At 45.0% G+C, this 13815-nt stretch overlaps 2 protein-coding genes and 1 pseudogene across 2 annotated transcripts in view; 1 reads left to right on the top strand and 2 right to left on the bottom strand.

Annotated features, from left to right (window-relative positions):
- LOC132453326 (zeta-sarcoglycan) overlaps positions 1-13815 on the bottom strand; it is a 607697-nt gene that overhangs the window by 149457 nt on the left and 444425 nt on the right. The window contains exon 5 of the mRNA XM_060046170.1: positions 7228-7350. Within this exon, the coding sequence (XP_059902153.1) occupies positions 7228-7350 (123 nt within the window). The remainder of the gene's footprint in view (positions 1-7227; positions 7351-13815) is intronic.
- The window catches only part of LOC132453325 (uncharacterized), a 268078-nt gene that overhangs the window by 122994 nt on the left and 131269 nt on the right, over positions 1-13815 (top strand). The window lies entirely within an intron of this gene.
- Positions 5022-5127, bottom strand: LOC132454817 (5S ribosomal RNA; annotated as a pseudogene).

Here is a 13815-nt window from a genome sequence, read left to right as displayed (position 1 = left end):
TGGGTAAGGAATGCAGATAGATCAGAGGGAAAGGCAGAGTCGGGCTTAGGGGGACGGTAAATGACTGCAATGACCAGGGGCTTGGGACCAGACAGTTTAAAAGAAAGGGATTCAAATGAAGAAGGGGTTGGGATGGATGTTGCACTGGTTTTAATGTCATGGCGATGGATGATGGCAATTCCACCACCAGAATGACCATCCAGACGAGGTTTGTCAATGTAAGAGTAACCAGGGGGCGTGGCTTGATTGAGTGAAAAATAGTCCATGGGTTTTTGCCAGGTTTCAGTAAGACAGAGAAAATCCAGTGCTGAATCAGAAATAAATTCACTGAGGAGAAGTCCTTTTTTATTAAGTGAACGGGTGTTGAGAAGTGCAAATTTCAGAAGAGATGAGTTTTTGTTTGTGACGGGTTGAGGAGCTCTGGGTAGCGGAGTGAGATAAACAGTGCGCACGGTGTGGTTGTAATGTTGATGACGTCGCGTCTTTGGCGGGTGCCGATTGGCCCACAGTGAGGAAATGGAATTTTCTGAGCCGGAGTAAACAAACGTCCTCCGGCTGCCTCTGTGGACATATCGTGGCCGACGAAGGAGTCCGAGTTCTTAGATTGTGTTGGATATAATGTGTCCGGGAGGAGTGCATGGTGAAGAGCGTAATTGGAGGAGCTCGGAGATGGAATACCAGTGTTTAAGCAGGGGACGATGACGGAGGGCAGGGTTGTAGCAGCCAGCTAGCATGTAGTCACCCCGCAATGGCTCACCCGGCAGCCAGCTAATCAATGGCCCAGCGCTGCAGGCAGGTCCCGGACAGCTGACAGCAGTAGCACGGACAGGTAGCATCCAGCTGGTCACCAGCTGGCTAGCTAGGGACCAGTTTCCAGGGGTAGAAGGGGAAAATTGTAGTCCGATCCGAGGTCCAGAAGGGTTTCAGACAGAAGGTGTTGAAAGTAAGCAAAAGAAAACTAATAAAAAGTTAAAAGACTAGTAAGATAAAGAAAAAGAAAATCTCGAAAAAATTATGTTCAGGATGATGTTCAGAGCGAGAAGCGGCAACCGGTGAGCAGCAGTGTTCAAAAGGCAACAGCGTCCACCAACTGTCAAGCAACTGTACGACTCCACATATAAAACACGTAAAAATTAAGAAAACTGGCGCACTTACAAAAACTAGTAAACTTAGCTAAACTACTAAAGACCAAAAAAAACAAGAAAATGTTCAATGCATTCGTGAGAAATATTAAAAATACTGAATAAAAACAAGCCATACAGAGCGGCGTTAGACTCGCCAGCGTCCCCGTTACTAAGCAACAACTACCAGGTGCCTACAAAATTTACAGCCATGGAAGAAGCGTTAATTTCTGACTTCAGGGGTTAATTTAGGGTCCATTCCTTCTTGCAGAGAAGTGGTAACGACCAACGCATCCCTCACTGGATCGGGGGCTATGTCGCAGTACCGAACTGTTCAAGGCTCATGGGACCCTCAACACGGGGAGCAAAATATAAATGTGTTGGAACTTCAGGCAGTCGCTCTTGCTCTCAAGCATTTCCTGCCAGTCCTAGCAGGGAGACATGTCCTTATAAGGACAGACAACATGTCAGTGGTTTACAATATAAACCACCAAGGGAGCACAAGGTCTCTAGCATCCCTGAGGCTGATTCAGGAGCTGCTCTCATGGGCTTACCATCGGCTATTGAGCCTGAGGGCAATGCTGTGTGTGTGCGCTGTGTACACTGTTCCAACACCCATTCAAACCTCTTGGGAGGTCAGAATTCAAATGGTTGTCTTTTAAGACTGCTTTTACTCCTGGCCATGTCATCAGCTAAGAGATTGGGGGAGCTACACATTCTGTCTGTCAGCCAGGAGTGCCTACAGTAGAGTCCCGACGCACAGGGGTTACCTTGTGGCCAAACCCGTAATTTTTGCCTGATACCTAATCTCTGCAACGTATGCTAACCAGCCGTTCAGTTTCGGATCCTCAAGCCCCTAACCCAGGGGGGGGAGGTGGGGCAAAGTGATATTCTTCTATAGCCGATCCGAGCATTGAAAACATATATTGAAATGACTGCTGGATTCTGACAGTCTGAATCGTTATTAGTCTGCCACACAGGACAAGCGCGAGGCCAGGCTTTGTCCAAGCAACGGTTATTGAAGTGGATCCTGGAGGCCATCAGTTATCGGCCTCCCAATTCCACATTGCGTTTGTGGTCACTCAACTCGGAGTGTAGCTGCGTCATTGGCAGTCATACGTGGAGTCCCACTTTCTGAAGTTTGTATTGCGGCATCCTGGGCATCGGCTTGCACATTTGCAAGGTTTTATAGGGTTAATGTGGCCCTGAGCTTGGCAGTCACTCGGAAGGCAGAGGAGAATATTGCCAACTGGTCACTTCTGAGATGAACGTACCTTAAGTGCCGGGGCGGGGGCAAACGTCACAAGTGACTTTGTTGATATAAACAGTTGACCTGCACGTGCATGTGATGGATATCCAGGAGCTGAAAGTACCGCCTCTGGCGGACATACAAAATTATTAGAACCGTTGTAACTATCGTTTTTGTCATGGTCCGTCGGTTTCCTTGTCTTGTTTTGGTGTGTTTCCTGTTTTACTTTGGTATCTCTGTCTTGTTTCTCCCCATGTCCGGTCAAGTTTCCCTCCTGTGTGATTACTGCTCCCTCCCCAAATGTGTTTCAGCTGTTACTCGTTGCGTGCCCTGTGTGTGTTTGGTATTTTAGCCTTTGCTTTCCTTTGTTCCTTGTCGGATCATTTTAGTTTGTGGTGAGTTGTGTTCTGTGTGTTACCTGTGTTCCCTTTGTTACCCGCGTCAACCGTGTTCCTTGCCTTTTGCGTTAATAAATTATCCTATTATTGAACTGTCTGCCTTACGGACTATCAGAGTGAGGGCTATGAGTTTGGAGTGCCATCCGGTTCAACATTTCTCTCCAGCCCCTGAGCTGACTCCGGTCCCCGAGCCCCCCGGTTCCTGAACACTACTCCTTCCCGAGGGTGCCCCTCTTCCAGATCTTCCAGACCTTCCAGAAGGGGCCCGCCCTCTACCTTGCCTTCCACAGGGGTCCCGCCTTCTAAACCTTCCAGAAGGGGCCCGCCCTCTACCTTGCCTTCCAGAGGGGTCCCGCCTTCTAAACCTTCCAGAAGGGGCCCGCCCTCTGCCTTGCCTTCCACAGGGGTCCCGCCTTCTTAACCTTCCCGAAGGGGCCCGCCCTCTACCTTGCCTTCCAGAGGGGTCCCGCCTTCTAAACCTTCCAGAAGGGGCCCGCCCTCTACCTTGCCTTCCAGAGGGGTCCCGCCTTCTAAACTTTCCAGAAGGGGCCCGCCCTCTACCTTCCCTTCCAGAGGGGTTCCGCCCTCCAAACCTTCCAGAAGGGGTCCGCCCTCTACCTTGCCTTCCTCCAGAGGGCACCCGCCCTCTACCTCGCTTTCGTCTTCGCCGATGCCGGCCACCTGTGGGTCTTCGCCGTTGCAGGCCTCCAGGATTGCAGGCCTCCAGAATTTTTTTTGATTCTTTCCTCCTGGCACCCCCCCCCACCCACCCACCCTCCCTATTTAGGTTTGACAAATTTTATTGCATGTCGTGGGTCTGTCGGTTTCCTTGTCTTGTTTTGGTGTGTATCCTGTTTTACTTTGGTATCTCTGTCTTGTTTCTCCCAATGTCTGGTCAAGTTTCCCTCCTGTGTGATTACTGCTCCCTCCCCTAATGTGTTTCAGCTGTTACTCGTTGCGTGCGTGCCCTGTGTGTGTTTGGTATTTAAGCGCTTGTCTTTCCTTTGTTCCTTGTCGGATCATTTTAGTTTGTGGTGAGTTGTGTCCTGTGTGTTACCGGTGTTACTTGTGTTCCCGGTGTTCCCTTTGTTACCTGCGTCGCCCGCGTCACCCGTGTTCCTTGCCTTTTGCGTTAATAAATTATCCTTTTATTGAACTGTCTGCTATTGGGTCCTACCTGCCTGCCTGCCACCCGCTAACCGTGACAGTTTTAGGGTTTATTTGGGGGTTAGGGTTCCCTCAAAGGGTTAGGGGTTAAGGTTTTACAATGAAGGTTCGGTTTTTGGTTCTATAGTTTGGTTTTAGGATCATGGTGTTGGTGGTATTTCTTTAAAGTGTTCGAAGTTAAGACGTCTTATAGCCATCTAAAAAATTCAAAAGAGACATCTTTGAGACGTTCAAAACATTTTAAATCAAGTCGAAGATACATTCCGGGCAGTGTTTGCAACACATCACCTAGGGAGCATGATGAGTCTTGCCCAAAACCAGGACATACGGTGAGGATGTTTAAACCAGTTTATTGCAGAGTTTGGAGTGTGATATATAAAAAATATACAAATATAGCAATCTAAATATATATGCTAAAGGACATCAAAAATATGAAAAATCAAAAGGTTAAAAGACGTCTTAAAATAAATTTTCATCTTTATTGCAATTCTTAGTAGGGAGAATGTACTGGTTTGATAACATTGGTATGGACATGTCCCCAGCCGCCCTAATAAATACAATGCCTTCAAGAGCTCACTGACTTTATTTACATAATGGAAGCATTACAACATTGGTGCAAATAAACTAATTTCACATTGATAATCAATCATACTTATGTTTACAACCCAATGACAATGTAATAACAATAACAAATGACAGTGAAGGGGGAACCTCACTAACCACCACCAGTGTGTCGCACCCACTTGGGTGATGCACGGCAGCCAATCTGCGGCAGAACGCTCACCACACACCAGCTTGAGGTGGAGAGTGAGGGAATTAATGAGTCGGCCAATTATACAGGAGGATGATTCGGGGGCCAGATTGATTGAGCCTGGTTGGGCCAGGACACCAGGGAAACCCCTACTCTTTGCGATAAGTGCCCTGGGATCTTTTATGACTTCACTGAGTCAGGACCTCTGTTTTACGTTGCCTCCGAAGGACGGCACCTTCCACAGCACAGTGTCCCCGTCACTGCACTGGGGCATCGGGATTGATGAGTGAAGGGGCCAGAGAGAAGAGTGCCACCTATAGGCCATCACCCGACACCACTTACAGCACCTGGTATTCCAAGGCGGTACTAACCAGGCCCCACCATGCTTGGCTTCCGAGATCAGACGAGATCAGGCGTGTCCATGGTGGTAAGGCCGTAATGTGAACAACACTTAGAGTTATTGTTATGTGGTACCATTATTATGATAAGTATTATTATTTCATTAGGCTTAAGAAGGTATCAGTATATAGACTTTTCCCCAAACCAAGGGAAACTGCAGTGCCACTGATGGTGCCATATGAATATCATTAAACAGCAGGACCCCCGTGGGGGGAGGGGCACATTGTGGGGCGCTTTGTTTTTCTCTGTGGCAATGAGGCTCAGTTTACTGCAGCTGGGAGGGAGATGACTGACACCTTTCTCACGGGACAGAAAAAGGGACATTATCATTATTTGGATATAAACATGGTATATTCGGGGATCTTTTCTTGAAATAGTCTTCCCTCCATGGGCGCAATTTGACGACACCATATATCTGTGTAACCACGTTTAAAAGACAATAGTTGTTATATTCTTTAATTCTTTATTGACCTCACTTTTGAATTCAGATTTAATGGAGAATGAACTCACACATCCTCAAAGCACTTCTGCTATCTAGCCATAAATATCTTCAAATTCTTTGAACTTTATTAAAAAATTGGACTAAACGCTACATTTCTATTTTATGAATTTGGATTGCAATAATCCAGGCCTGTTTCTCAATGTGTAGGCTGCAGCCTTTCTAGAACACTTCCTTGCGAGTCGCGTCCTCTGGAGATGAGGCTAGGGTGCTGCCTAGCGTTTGTATTGTTCAGAGTTTGGAAGCACTTCCGCTTCCGCTTTTTAATACTGCTCCAGTGGTGAATATTTTAATATTTTCATTGTTGAAATTGTTATTGGCGACAATAGTTTGTTTAAACACCAACTACGTACATATTAAAACAAATCAATCCATGCAAAATATAGACTATCATCAAGTTGTAAAAACGTTTGAAATAAATCGCACAGGTCTTTAAGCTTAATTTTTTGCATTCACATGATGAATCTATAAAAAGCATACAGTGCAAAATATTTCTGAAAATGTTCTTTAAAAAATTACTTCACTTGTGTAAAGCAATATGTATTGCTTTCCATCCACAATTTTTAAGTACTCCGCACAGCGTGTCAACGCAAAGAATTGTGTTTTTTTTTTGGCTCATTGAGGATCCAGCAATGCATCCTTGAAAAGTCTTGGAATTCTCAAAAACAAAGGGTGTGAAAAGGGCGCAGATTTTCGAGTGTTCTCAAAATTGGAACAGTGCTTGTCGGCGTTCTATGACGTAGCGTCCTTAAAAGGGCGGCCATTGAGCATGCTCCTTAACATTGGGAAACAGCCCAGACCTATGGTAAAATGTGCATGTTGAACTTCTGGTCCTTTCGTTGTGGGATTGTTCTGTAAATCTTCCATATTCTGATATCCTTTCATATTATTTAATTCATACTCATTCATCATCTCTGTGAAGACCCTGTTCTACTGAAGTCTAATTGGTGCTTTGGTTAAGTAGGTTTCTGCAGAACCTGGCCATGTGACCGAATGCAACAGGAAGTGAAGTTGACATCTCAAGATGTTAAAGGCCGTGTTTAGAGGCCATTGGATCGTTTGAGCCTGCTGAGGCGGACGTTCCGGACGCCCCGAGGGCAAACTCTGCCATTTTGTTCTGGTTTGAAGTACATGAGGGCCCTCACAACCTTTTACTGCTCATACATGACAAAAGACTCCAGCAGACGGGGACATGCTTAGCAAGACAGCAGCTGCCTCACAACACAACTTCCACTGCACAGATTAATAACATTCCTCCAACTGTAATTATGGGATGAAGTGCTTCTCAAAACACATGGGATTCTTTGTTTGAGATCAGCAGAATATTCAGAGAAGAGTGGGACTTGGGAACAAAAGGCATCACATCGCTCTCCCACCCATGCAGTCTTGCAGTCGCTGGATTAATGGCCCATTAGTGGTAACAAAATGATACAGATTGATTTTGGCATTGGTTGGCAAAGTTGTCTCCCAAGAAAACTGGTCATTCTATTGTTGAAATCTCTCTCTCTCTCTCTCTCTCTCTCTCTCTCTCTCTCTCTCTCTCTACTAAACTTAATCCCAGCCCGACTTCCTTTTTCGACATAATTTGTCACTTTTCTTTTGTCACGTCCCGTGTGTGTGTGTGTGTGTGTGTGTGAGTGTACCTGTGACTCTGAGCTTCTCCGTCCCGATGCTGATCTCCTGCTCGTCGGCTGAGAAGAGGACCCTGCCTCCGTCTGCACTCCTCACCTCGAACCTCTGGCACTGGGCCGCCACCATCTCTGAGCCTGCACACACACACACACACACACACACACACACACACACACACACACACACACACACACACACACACACACACACACACACACACACACACACACACACACACATGAAAACTGAGGTGGGCGGTAAAGAAAACAATAAATATCCTCCCCCACCTTCCCCAGCCCCCACCTCCCGCCCACACCCTTCCTTTTCCTGTCTTTGAACAGCCCTTATTGTGTGAAGTGTCTTCCAGTACAAAGAAAGCACTATAGAAGGAAAGTATTATTATTATCATTGAAGTGTGATGTTCAATGAATATTATCAATATGGGAGTAGATTTCTGTTATATTCGCTGCCTTTTATTGATTATATACTTTCCTTAATATGGCTGGGAGAATCTGTTAAATAGAGTCAAGAGTAAAGAACCATCAGCACATGAGAGAAGAAACAATAAACAAAAATAATGAGGTGATTTGCATGCCCCTATTCTTAAACATGAGGAGAGGAAGTAGAGTCTAGGAAAGAAATAAGAAAGAACAGAATTTTACATTAGAATTAAAACACAACACAGCAATCCGATAAGGAGAGGCACCCAGAAAGGAGAATGAAGGAGCGTTCGATGGATCTATCTGCTGGCGCAGCGCTCTGGGGTTCTTCTTTACTTCCCCTTTCTGGAGGGAAGTCATTACCAAGTGTAAGAAGTGTGTTTATATATTTATATATCTGAATAACAGACAGAGAGCGAGAGAGGGAGGGAGGGAGAGAGCATTGCACTGGTGAGTTTCACTCTGCAGAACAGCAGTAGGTTCATCCAATGAAACAAGCGGTGTGCACAGAGTGCAGGAAGATCTGATCCTCCTGCCAAGGACGTTAACATGTTCTACATAATAACGCCGGAGCCCTCCCTTCGGAAGGTGTGTTACCTACTAACCAAGCCTGTCCTCACAGGGCCGTACAACAGAGCTTTGGGTTTGATCCGTGGGCAGGAAGTTTCCTCGCCCGTGTTGAGCTTGATCTGGCCAATCACAGAGATTGGTTCTGGGATGTAGGGTTTTAGTTGAGGCGGTAGAAGGTACGTCTCGTGTCATGGTGTCTTCAGTGTGCTACAGGGTTTGTGAGGAGGCGGTAGAGGGTACTTCTCGTGTCATGGTGTCTTTGGGGTGCTACAGGGTTTGAGAGGAGGCGGTAGAAGGTATGTCTCTTGCAGTGGCGGTGGGTCAATAGAGGGCGCTAGGGCGCCGCCCCTCCGTGAAATATTCACTTGAATATATCTGCCAACTATTAACCAACTTTTATCAATACGAAATAAATCAACAAAAATACATAGCGTTTATCCTAGTTTAATTGTGTGTTATAGGGCCTACTTGTCACCGCCAGCAACCATTTAGATGCATCTGAACGTCAATGATTTGGGCTAGGCTAGTTATTGGTCATTCCAATAACTAGTCATTCGAAGAAAATTCGCCCTCGGGTCGCACCAGTGTGCGCCCCAGGCCAATGGTATCGCCTTTCTTTTTTGTTAACACCACATGATTTGACAATTCAGCGAATCAATCAAATAGGCTACCTCCCTCAGCAGCATTCGCGCAACACAACTACATGTAGAGAAGAGATAGATCGCAAACTAGCAAAGAGTTGCAAGCACTTTACACCCTTTCCAGTGGAGGAATTGGACTCCCCAAGCAATGTTATACTTAAAAGGAGCAAGTAAGTTCCATATTAATTTAGTCTTTCAGCCTGGGCCCAGTTTCCCGAAAGCATCGTTAGCCTAAGTGGATCGTGAAGTGCGTCGTACGAGCATCGTACAGTTTTCACACCGTTTCCCGAAAGCATTTTGGTAACGAACGTTGTGAAAACGCTCGTAGCTAACGAGTGCTCCAGGGTACTTGTAGGACGCTAAGAGCATCGTTAGCCTACTATAGAGTGAACTCATCATTGCATGCGGGTGTCTTCATTCATAAAAAATGAAAACATTCGGGAGTATGCAATAATACAAATTATTCTAAAGAGGTCAGAGACTCCGTGCACAGCCCCGCCTTCCCCAGTGAACCAAGAAACCCCGCGCTGTGACGAACGGGGGATTTGACCCCCACGGTTTTACACAGGAAACTTGAGATAAGAAGGTGAAATCGCCTGGCGTGCCAAGCTGCGACTGAACCGGTCGGCAGTGTAGAAAGACCTATAGCCAGGGTTCGAGTTAGGTGGGAGCCAGTGGGAGCTGAGCTCCGAGAGAGGTCTGGCTCCCATGAAAGCAGCAAACTCAAATATCTGTGGGGGTCTCTGAAAATACAGCAGCATAATATTGTAATTGCAAATAAAGCTATTTTCCCTTCCACATGCAGAGTTATATTGACGTTAAGTGGGATAATAGAACACCGGTCATTATCGGGAAAATAAGCCCAGAAAGGGCGAACCGGACACCGACGCGAAACGGAGGTGCTTCGACCTGAAGGGGCTTATTTTCGATAATGAGCGGCTACTTGCCAAACGAAAAAATAACTTCACAAGGTGTTTTTTTACAATTTATTTGGTACCAACTTACCATACGTAGTGTTGATCAGCAGAGAAATAGTTAGCCAAAGACGTTGACGTCGCTTAGCAACCGAAGAAGCTGGCGTGTTATACTTTAACTGTGCTCCCGGTTGTGGAATGAGGTAGGGTGTCTAGAGCCACGTCTTGCATGGATAGTCACTGTCTCCCAGCAAGTGACACCCAACTGGTACATCTCAAAAAGCTGCCTCGTCAGACCGCTCTCCATTAAAATGTGCGAATCATGGGTAGCTGAAGATCCAGGCCACTTTGCAACAACATCCAGTAGGCTATGTTAAAATTTGCATCAAAAACAACCTGCGTGTTGATGGAATGCACTTTCTTCCATTGACGAACACGTCCTCGTCTTTTGATGGTGCAATTATTTCTATGTGCGTCCCGTCAATAGCACCGACCACACCGGGCATACCTGCAATTGCCATGAAGTTGGCTTTGATCCTGTGTGTTGTTGAATGTCCAAAGGAAAGTTTATGGCACGGCTGACTGATGGTTGCGATATTTTTAAATCGTCGGCATTGCAAAGTTGGATTTCCCCTGTTGCTAAATAACGTAGTGTGGCCAAACATTTTATTTCGGGACTAATCGGATTATTCCTGTTAGTCGGGGATGTTATTGCATTGCGATTAACTCCACAACAAGTTTAATACCTAACATTTCGTCTCGCAGGCATTTACGATTCTTTGTGAATAGGTCTTACTGAGTTAGGAGTCCTCTTGAGGACTTTTAAGCTCTCCTAGACTTAGGTGCTACTTTTAGGCCTAAAATACTTTGTGAATTGCTCTTAGTGAAAAAAGTTAGGAGTCCTAAATTTAAGAGTGACACGCCCATTATTTTTAGGAGTTACTCCTAAATTCGCCAGTTAGGACCTACTTTTAGCCCTAAAATCCTTTGTGAATACGGCCCCAGATGTCTGCGCAATGTTGACATACATATATTAATGCCCTCCTCACTTTGAAGGAGAATCAATATTTCCCAATGCCTCAACCCGAGCAGGAGATTAAATACGATAGCGTCGGATAGCGTCATCTTTGCCGGCCTGCAGCTAGCCAGCAACGTTATTGATGAATGAGAGGCGTGATCCTTTTCTCGTAAACGAGATCCTTATGTCGTAAATATATGATATCTTATCTCGTAATTACGAGATCCTGAGTGTGCTAACGGCTACATTAGCTGTGAAACTTTTTTTATTTGGTGAATGCTCAGCGCCACCGTATGATCATCCTATTTCTTCCATTTAAGCGTTGTTCTTGTCAATTTTCAAAGCCTGCGCAGATAATGTTGTAAGGTTGCATGATTTTTTTTATTTATTTTTTTTGCATGACATTTATTTCTCATATAGGCATGTCATGAGCCTGGCGGGTCGAGAGGCAGCAGTTCAGCGAGGCAGTTGCCACACAGCAGTCTGTCGCACATAATGTGAACATACAATAGTGTAATTCATTGAGCATAGGTTCCCCAGTGATTTGTCTCCATAGGTTCCCCAGTGTTCCCCAGGGGTCTCTGTGCGGGATCAGCTGTCCAAGGAATGGACTCTCCCGCTGCTGCTAGTGCCTCACATCAGCACTGATTCATCGCTCAGCAGGATATAACTATTTCTACTCTCATGCCTGTTCACTCTCTGTGTTCATTTACCAGTGTTTTGTGTTTAGCGGATTACTGCACTCCACAGGTCAGATGTTGAACTAGATTTTTACATACAGTCCTGTGTTGTGCAGGATAGCGGGGAGCAGGCGGAGTCAACCTCTACAAAGATCGCCACGACTGTGTAAACAAACGGGTGACGTCAAGGACACTGGTACCTCATTTTAAAAAATAAAAAATATTAGCCTTGCCCAACCTGTATTTTCATGTAGAAACGCCACTGGACCAGTGTAATACTTTATTGCTCCACATTGAGGCATGGATGGATGTAATAAAGTTTAGCTGTTAGACTATTTTAACTCAAAATGTGCTTCTAGCAAGATGCTGTGTGACAAGAACGAAAGTAAGAAAGGAAAGCTGAACCAAATTAGCATCTGGGCTAATCCGACACAAGTGTTTTACAGTTGTACACTTTGACATGAACTTGAAATCAACACATTGAGATGTGAATGTGTTTTTTCACTCTTAAAACATGTGTTTTTTTATTTCTGTTTAATAAATTTAAGCTACGCACACTGCGTTAATTGACCTCCCATGTCATTTTAGTATTTGAGATATATGATTGTGTCTTGGGTACAGTTTGCACACCTCGTGAGAATGTGTTTGTACCAGCGAAGAAGCCTCCTCTGGCTCAGAAATCCTTTTCAGAGTCATTTTTGTCCTTGAGTGATGTGGATAAAGTTATTTTAGCTGGGGTCTAAGGTCCCATCCTGCTTCCTCAACACACCAACAATACACCAAATGAGGCAGAATGAGCTTGCATAACACTGCAGTGTCCTTGCGTCGCTAAAAGGTTAATTTTATAATGTATTTTAAGCGCTCATGGAGGACTGTGAGGTTGTGGCTGTGGTCAGTGGCTCTATTACTAATGTTCACCTCCAAGGACATAAAAATACAACACTTTTCCCGGGATTTGGGATTTTGTTTTGGTGCTCTGGTGCTCCAACACGCACACTAACTTTTAAACAAGTTTGTACATGATGTTTTTTTCAGTGAGAAATGGATTTCTGAAAGAACCCCGCCTGCAGTTACCAAACGAGCGAGTCAGTTTCGGCACCCCCTCCTACGTAGGAAGGGGGCACAGTTGGATAATACCTCCCAATTCCCCACTCCCTCCAATCAGAGCATAGCTAAGATTTTGTGGACCAGCGGACGAACAGCTCCGGCGGGGGGAACTCGGCGGCAGCAGCCTTGCAGCTAAGCTCCGGGGTAAAATCCCTTTCTCTGCCGGACTGCCGCCGACAGTCCGTCAGATACCTGTGTGTGTGTGTGTGTGGGTGCATGTGTGTGTCTATGAATAAACCAATGTGGAGTTTAAGAGATGCTGTGCCCAAAGAGTGATGAAGAAGCAACAGGGGGTCAGTGAATCCTTGACACACACACACACACACACACACACACACACACACACACACACACACACACACACACACACACACACACACACACACACACACACACACACACACACACACACACACAGATACTTAAATATCAACCTCACATTTGGAATTATATTTGATTTACTCAATCTCAAAAAAAAATCCTGGAGGAAAACATTGGCAAATAAAGCCCCACTGTCAATGTGGGCCAGCCACTAGAGCCACATGGCTATGACCACAGATATGATTTATCTCAATCTGTTTGTTTGTGTGTGTTTACTTTTTTGCTGGATCCTTAAAAAATTACAGATGAAGTCTGATTACAACAATAGCACATGTATTTAAAACATGACCTGTTTAAGATACATGCATAGTACATGTATTTAAAACATGACCTGTTTAAGATTCATGCATAGTAAATGCATTTTTAACGTGACCTTTTTAAGATAAATGCATAATACATGTTTTTAAAACATGACTTGTTTAAGTATATTGCATACATTTTCTGGCTTGGCCTGGGTTGATAATACATTCAAATGTTGTTTACCTTCTCTTCGCACTAGTTGGAAAGGTCTGTGAAGTCCGAACTTGTCTGCTCTGTAGGGCGATGGCGAAGCAAAGCTGGTCTCCCCTCATCCAAAGCCCTTACAGTCTTCCACATCAAGATGACATTTATACCCACAAAGCCCGGGATGCAGGCCCTTTGAATGGCTTCTGCAAGGGAATGTTTTTTCTTGAACATCAGTGAAATATAGAACTCAAAGATGTTGGTGCTATCTTGGAGAAAAACGTGCCCCTCTTTGCATTTTGAGGAGAATCACTTTTAGTTTAGTCTGACATATCCTTGCATCATTCGTTTATCCAAATTATTCATTCAACTTTTTCCTGATGATAACATAAGTTTAATCGTAT

The sequence above is a fragment of the Gadus macrocephalus genome, chromosome 3 (genome assembly GCF_031168955.1).
Source record: "Gadus macrocephalus chromosome 3, ASM3116895v1".
Lineage (NCBI taxonomy): Eukaryota > Metazoa > Chordata > Actinopteri > Gadiformes > Gadidae > Gadus > Gadus macrocephalus.
The sequence above is the reverse complement of the archived record's forward strand: the minus strand, read 5'-3'. Positions and strand labels throughout refer to the sequence as shown.